Here is an 8347-nt window from a genome sequence, read left to right as displayed (position 1 = left end):
TGATGTCATTATAAAACTATGATGTATATACTGAATTTTCATATTATCTTCCATGTATCATTCACTCTTAATTACATCATGTGGTTGAGATTAGACAAGTACAATTTTATGTTTTGTTTTTTGAATTTGCAGGTCATGAATTATGTTATCAAACCAGCACACCCATTGAGATTTGGAGCAGTGTTCAATTTTGATTTTGTTAATGAAATCAAAAAGTCCATAAAGGATGAAGGCGTTGAAATGTTCAAGAATACAATTTTTGGACCATATTTAAACAGTCCAAAAATGTAATTTTCAGGGTCAGATTACTAAGTGTATGTTGTTGTTGGAGGTGCAACAGGAGAACAAAAACTTGTTGCATGTTCGACATGGTAACGGGACTGTATTGAAGTTTAGTATCAAGAATTTTGCCATTGTAACTGGCCTTAAATGCAAAGGAAATGTTAAGGATTTTCATACCCGAAATCCACTCCGAGCCAATTATTACAAAGATATTTCCCTGATGCTACTACAGGTATAACCAAGAATCGCTTGATTCAACGATTTCAAATGGGCAATTGGGAGACCACACAGGACGTCGTTCGTATGGCAATCTTATACTTTGTCTATACATTCATATTATGTCAACTTGGTGAGACCTCGATACGGATCGAAGAATTTCTAATGGTCGAAGATGGTAGGTATGAACTGTATCCTTGGGGTCAGATTGCATTCGATAAGCTAATTACATCACTCAGGCAATACTTCAACCTTAGTAAACAGATGTATCGTTTATTTGGTATGCCTTATGCACTCAACGTATGGACTTACAAATGTGCATCTAGTCTAAATCCAGAGTTTGTTGTTAAAGTAGTGAATGGTATTCCCAGGGTTTGTAATTGGAGGGTCGTGGCTGTAAAGCCAAAATTTGGAACGTTTATATCCAGCATTTTCTCCGAGGTAACATTCATTTAAAATTTGAAAATAATACTTTTTCAATAAGCTTTCAATTTTTTGTTGTAAATAACAGTTTTTGTATAATACATACTATTGTCATAACATTTAACCATTTTTTGTAATTCAGAATGCATGTTCAAACATTGTACCAACACCAGACGAAGTGGAAGCCCTTGATTTGCCTGATATTCAAGATGCTCATACTCCTGAACCCTCCACAACGGCAGTTGATGCAAAGGAAGTTCAAACAAAAGATAGTTCAGGTTTTGAGGATTTGTCAACAAGCCCTCTTGGGCATTTGTTTAGGAGATCATCATGTGTGTCTGGTACATCATCTCCATCACCAAAGAGAAATAAAATTGATACACCTAAAATAAAGGTGTCGGAACCTAAATCGTCAGAGCAGTTAAGGCCGTCAATAAACCAGTCATTCTCAATGCCAGATGAAGCACCTACCCCGGCTGCTAATGTATCTTTTGTCCATGTCTCTTCACAAGTCCAAAAAGATAAGTCTGTATATCCCGATATTGAAGAACTGAAACAACATATGAAGGAATACGTATGTAATGATATCAAATTTTTTTAGGTTTATGTATAAATATATAACTAAATGTTAATTTTTTTTAATAGGTTGACAATAAATTTGAGTATCTTGTGACTTTAATAAAGGCAAACCACTCTGAGTTCCAGGCATAGAGAGGACGACCATCAACCAAAGGTACTGTGTTGTATATGTGTTTTGTTTATGTGTTTTAACTTTCACAGGTCATTATGTTCTAAATTTAATTGATGAAGGATTTGCCAATAATAACCAAAACATTAGTGTATCTGATTATGATGTTGAAGACCAAGTTTATGTTACTTTATTCATTGCGTAATTAAACATAGTATCAGTAACATATTTTACTTGAACAAAACTTGTTTTAAAAATACAGACTGAAGAATCATCAAGAAATGAAGGACGTTTCAAAACTTCAATCCTCAGATGCAAATATTCATCATACTACAGAAATAACTGAGCATAAGAAGGTACTATTATCATCGTAAATTGACTATTATTAGACAACAACTTTGTATTGATACATCAAATTGTGCCATTATGATACATTGCAGTTTAATTTGTGTGTATATGATACATATATTTTATGTTTACATCAGCAGTGTTTTTCAATTTTTGTGTGTTTGATACTTTACATTTTTAATTCTGTGAGTATATGATACATTCCCTTGCAATATACATACCAGTGTGACTAATTAAAATTGTTTGTATATGATACAATCATACATCAGATGTTTTGATACATTAAAGATTATATGCAAATAGTAGTTTAATGTAATATGTCCTTGATACATTAACAGTCATTTGTATATGATTCTTTGTTAATTAATGTATCATCACTTGTACAATATGTTGTTATTCAGGATGATGCATCACGACAAATGCCTCAACATTTCTTTGAAGGAACAATGAACGAAGATGCTTCAGATAAAGTTCAGCATAACACCAATCAATCTGTGCCAGATCATGTACATTTGATACATCGGTAATTTATGTTTCATGTATCATTTATATATCATCTGGTTTATCATACCTTATTTAATTAACAATTTAAATCATATAGGATTCTACGACATCTGGTACAATATCCTCTGAAACTCAAGAAGCCATGGATACACTTATTGTTGATCTAGGAAGATTGCCTATTCCTGCTAAACCAGTTAGTGCAGTAAATTCACAGGAGTTAATCGACAGCCACAATTTTCTTTCGGACAGTCAATTACCCACTGATATTCCAATCACAGAGATTGTTGTCCGATGCGTTACAAATACTCCTCTTGCACGTAACAGGATGCCTTCAAAAATCTACAAATCTCCTTATTTGACTTCATTTGGGTCAAGTGAAAAGGGAAAAGAGGTCATGGAGGATGTAATTCGTTCGTATTTTTTATTTGAAGGCTGTGAGATTACAAACCAAGCCCCGTCATATCTGATTGATGAGTATATTCAGTGGGTTAATAGAGGTTTTCTCAAGACTCATGCCAATAAGTAAGTTTTGTATTTTTTACTACATTTGTTCAATTTTGGAATAACAACTCTTGATTACAATTAATAATACAGGAAACCATCAGAGGATATCTACAGAGCAAGAGCCTCTTCATTGGGTTTTGAATTGATGGATTATGTTGTTGCATTTTCTATTGATAAAAATTGATTCCATGTCATGTCCCAGCCCAAAAAATGTTGGACTGATCAGGTAAAGTTGCCATGTATATGTAAATTTAATGTATCTGATACATTAAATGGAATGTATCATATACAGTTATTTTAATGTATATGATACATTTATTTTATATGTGTTAGATACATATCAATACCATATACCACTATCAGTCTCTAACATTTTATTTTCATTATTTTTCTTTTCAAATGTATAATTATGTTTATAATGTTTTGTGTAGCACATCGATGTTGGTTTTTACTACCTTCGTAAAAAATCAAAACTTCGCAGCATGACTCAATACAGATACACAACAGTCAATTGTTTGTTCAGTTCACATATCAACAATACACATGAAAGGTACTATAACAATGAGACAGATGATAATATTAGGACCCATGAACATATTGACCGTGCATCGGCTGTATCTGTACATGAGAGGTCAATAACCAACATCATGAAAGGGTTTTAAATACCAGCTGGATTACCATGGCATCTTGTGGACGATGTTTACATTCCGGTTAACTGTGATGGAAATTTCCATTAGGTGTTAGCTGTTGTTGAATTGAATCAGAGGTTGATACATGTGTATGACTCTTCTATAGGCACAAGGAAAAAAGTATATTCTGAGGAGATACAAAAATTATCAAGGATGCTACCTTCTTACCTCCTTGACAATGGTTTCTTTGAAAAAACTAAGCGAACAAACTGACCAGAACTTGATGCATATAAGGACAAACAAACTGGTACACTTTTAGAGCCACATCATCCTTTCAATGTTGAATATGCTCAAGGCATCATGCAACAAGAATGCGATAGCCTGTAAGTACTTAAATTCTTGACTATAATCATATGTGTAAGTCTTTTTTTACAAATTTATATTCTGCATTTTGTTGTAGGGACTGCGGGTTATATGTAGCTACATTTGCAGAGTTTTTAAGTGACCAACTTGTTATACCATCTGATAGTGGTGGCTATCTTTCAAGTTATCTACGCAATAGATATGCAGCATTGTTGTGGAGATACGGAAGTGACAAGGTCAAGGGTGGATACATAAGTGAGAATGACGATCCACCAAAGCCTAAGGGTCAATTCACAACACCAACTGAAGAAGATTTCGTTAACATAGATTAGTACTTAACCATGTTTGCATGAACAATGTTTTATGTTGTTTTGTTTTAAGACAAATTCACTTACGTTTTAGAGTGTTTCTCTAAAAACTTAGTCGTATTACAGTCTTTTGTTATTTATTAAAAATTTGTTTTTACAATATATTGCTTTAGATACATTATACATTGTTGCTTTATAACATTATGCTTCACACTCATAACTGTTTGAGTTTAAGTAATTTGATTGTTTAGATACGAAATGATGTATATGATACATAAGTTTTAATGTATATGGTACATGAATTTTAATTCACAAATACCAATTACATACATGTATATGACACATGAATTATATAAATGTATATGATACATCATATACATCAACAAACAAATCACAACAAACTATTAAATTGAATGGCAACACTGCCAAGGAAAAATATATCAAAATTATAATTGTACCCAATTAGTTTTAAGAGTTTTAATGTGTATGATTCATTACCAATTTTCAGTGTATATGATACAACATACTGTAGTGTATATGATACATATATTATACATTTGAAAAAGTCAAGTTTGGGACACTTAATTATGTTTAAATCATGAATCTGGTATTGAATCAATATTTCATGCATTTACACATTAATTATTTTTCACAGTTTATACATTCAGAATTATTTATTTATTTAACAATATAAGAATAATTTTATATTTAATATAAGATTGGCACACAATTCTCAATAAATTATTTAGTTGAATAACAAAATAAATTGTGTAAACAATACACTTTATTTAATCCAAAAACTAAAGTGAAAAATATATATAAGTGTAATTTATTAAGCATGAACACGAATGTCCTATTTAAAAACATTATTTCACTTCTCTTTCGGGAAGAAAGTACAAGTTCTCCTGTTGTGACCTTCTTGTCCACATTGCCCACAAGAAGTTTTGTTCACTGTTATCTTCTCATCGGCGTTTTTCTTTCTTTGTTTCCTTGGTCGTCCAACCAACCTTCTATACCTAGGTGGAAAGACAATTTCATCTAAAACATAGTCTGGAACTGTCCAATCCTCCTTATCTGGCATTGGAACCATTGCAACCTTGTAGGTTTTTGCTAATGCATCAGGCTTGTAGTAATCAGAGCAATATGGATGCATATCTGTAACATTCTTGTGCTTTAAAACTGCAATTGCGTGTGCGCAAGGTGTCTCATCTTCTTGAAATCTTCCACACGTACATATTATCCGCTCAAGGCATACAATGTATCTTCTTCCGGGTTCATAAACTAAGAAAATATATTCAGACGATGGAACAACCTGAAAACACTAAGAAGTTAGTGATACATTACATGATATGCCATGTTTATATCATTCCCAAAGCAATGCTTATCAGTGAAATGATTCGAGTTTCTGATACATAAAATAGAAAGTTATGGATATTGATAAATATCTTCATCTTTGAACTTTTAGATGCGTTTACAATCAATACCTCCTCAAATCTTCTGCTAAATGTGTCCTTTGTGTATGACGCTATTTCTCTATTTTTACAGTTCCAACTACCAAATAGAAGTCTAGCCTCTTCCAAGAATTCCAATATAGTTAACCGACGTGCATCAACAAGGCAACCATTGATACACTCTGCGATGTTCGAAGTCATCAGTCTACCTCTATTTATTATTGAATGAACTCTTGACCACTTCTCATACCCAGCATCCTCAAGGTAATCATTCACCCTATGATCAACTTTCACCATCTTAGCCATTAATTTATCAAAATCCTCCTTTCTGTATGCCTTTGCCATTGAGTAAAATATATCACTTAGTGTGTTTTTACTCATTTTGAAGTTTAAACAGACATTCTTTCAAATATGTCATATGCATGCACAATGAGGTACATTTGGGAACACAATGCTTACACTCTTCATAATACTTTCATTTCTATCTGATACAATACATATATTTTCACCCTCGCCAAATGCATTTTTGAATTGTTCGAAGAACCATGTCCACGAACAATCATTTTCAGTTTCTACAACACCATATGCCAACGACAATATGCAACCTAATTACAAAGCAGCACACATTTAACTTCTTGATACATAACGTTTACACTAAGATACATTAATTATACATATAAAACAAGTTCAAAATTACATCAGTATTACAACAGTCATACCTGCACCATCGAGTGTGCTCGCTGATACAAAAGTACCTTTGTAAGCCCCGCCAAGATGTGCACCGTACACTACAACTACAGGTCTACAGTAGTCGAACCCTCTCATCAATGGCCTCAAGGTTATGAAAAGATACATGAATTGATTATTTTCCGTCTTTTGCATCCTTATATATGAATTTGGATACACTTTATTTAGCATCCATATGTATCTCGGCATCTGCTTATATCCATCTGATGGTTTACCCTTTAGCATTTCTAGTGCACGCTCTTTAGCACGCCATGCTTGCTGGTATGATATTTCAACCCCATATAATTCTTGAATATCTTCAATTACATCTTTCGGCGTATGAATTCGTTTATGATTTACCAACTTAGGGGAAGTCACACCACTAATAAATCCAATTGTTGCTTGTACTTTTGTTAGTATCATATCCCGCATCAGACACGTATGTTCACTATTGAAGTATCTCACTTTGAATACATCAGTTTTCTTTCTGCAAGAAGACTTTAAACTCCAACCACATTCATCACTGAAGCACACTAACACATAGCTGTCCAAATTTTTTCATCAGATTAAGTCATATAACAAAAGCATTTCAAATATATAATGTTATAGTGTTTCACAACTTGTCACATAATTATCCACATTAATGTATCGTCTATAATAAAGAACACAACAATTTTTTTAGAATATTTTTATGTATCAGATACTAAAGTTTATCACGACACACCTAAATCAATTGTCAATACTAATAATCATAATCCTTACCAATTTGTTCAAATCATCAAACACCAACAAACTTATCATTATGATACATATACTAATTATATTTATGTATCACACACGGTAGCAATTAGAATTGTACTAATTATATGCATAAATTGAAGAAAAGCAAATCAAATTAGAGATAAAACACTCCAATACCTTTTTTTATCCGATCTTTTCACTCTGAAATTGAAGTTGTTCTTTATTTTATATTTCGCCATTACATCGATGAGTGTTCCTTTATCCTTATACAATTGGCCCGTCTTCACATCAGTGCTATTGGAATCAGTTATGTAATTTGTAGCATTTAATTTAGGAATATAATCTAAATCACAAATTCTTGATTCGACCAGAGCAAGAGCTTCCGTATCTCTTTTTGTACCTTCCACGCATACGATTTCCCCGGATAAACAATCAAAGTTATGTATCTCCCCAACCATTTTCTCAATACATGCTGATTCCAGGCTCATTCCTTTTTTACTTCCAAATATAGTTTCACACCCATATCGTTCTTGATTTTCAATGGACACGAGTTTCCTGCTATGATGTATCGAATTTCAATATCTTTTCTAACACCGTCGATCTACATCTTCGCTAAAATCAACGCTTTCAGATTCATAAATGTCATTGATTGTCCAATGACAATTCCATCAACTTTGTAACCTTCGTAATTAACATCGCTTACCCAAATTCTCGAATGCCATAATAAAATCGATATATTCATCTTCTAAAGTTGCTTTTTTCGAGTTCTTAGAATATAGATCAAGTTTATCACGATAAATGTTGATAGATGAAGGAGCTCTAATTTAAAATTTGAATTTATCAATCAGTTACGTAATGGAATTGAAGGTTTACAATCTGTTATGTGTGAATTATGGGATTTATATTTATTAAAATCAAATTTACGTTATTCTTTCCTTCTTAAACGCAATAACTAGTAAATAGAATGTATCATAACTAATGTATCCCGTAAAAACACTATGTATTCCGCAAACAACATTTTTAAGAGATTTATTGTAAAAAGAAAACTAGAAAGGATAGGATGTTATTTAGTAGTTATAATATGTCATTCCTATAATTCATACACAGATTATTCTTCTCTTGAATTGTGTGGGCCCAACCATTGGCTTACTTTACAATGTCGGC

General features: G+C 32.5%; 1 protein-coding gene and 2 pseudogenes across 1 annotated transcript; 1 reads left to right on the top strand and 2 right to left on the bottom strand.

The window, feature by feature from the left end:
- The first annotated feature begins 240 nt into the window (after positions 1-240).
- On the top strand, positions 241-4289 carry LOC125855751 (uncharacterized; annotated as a pseudogene).
- An 847-nt stretch (positions 4290-5136) lies between these two features.
- Positions 5137-6061, bottom strand: LOC125855750 (uncharacterized). Its single transcript, XM_049535467.1, has 2 exons — positions 5750-6061; positions 5137-5577 (listed from the first exon to the last, which is right to left on the bottom strand). Exons 1-2 carry the CDS (start codon positions 6059-6061, stop codon positions 5137-5139), a joined length of 753 nt encoding a protein of 250 aa, XP_049391424.1.
- Positions 6062-6409: 348 nt separating this feature from the next.
- LOC125855749 (uncharacterized) lies at positions 6410-7925 on the bottom strand (annotated as a pseudogene).
- Positions 7926-8347: the final 422 nt, after the last annotated feature.

Source organism: Solanum stenotomum, chromosome 2 (assembly GCF_019186545.1).
Source record: "Solanum stenotomum isolate F172 chromosome 2, ASM1918654v1, whole genome shotgun sequence".
NCBI classification, from domain to species: domain Eukaryota; kingdom Viridiplantae; phylum Streptophyta; class Magnoliopsida; order Solanales; family Solanaceae; genus Solanum; species Solanum stenotomum.
Note: the sequence above shows the minus strand (reverse complement) of the source record. Positions and strands in the feature narration are given on the sequence as shown.

Coding starts and splice junctions, on each gene's coding strand:
- LOC125855750 (XM_049535467.1), bottom strand. CDS start 6,061: ATGGCAAAGGCATACAGAAAGGAGGATTTTGATAAATTAATGGCTAAG. Junction 5,578..5,749: donor TTAGCAGAAGATTTGAGGAG/GTATTGATTGTA, acceptor TAGTGTTTTCAG/GTTGTTCCATCGTCTGAATA.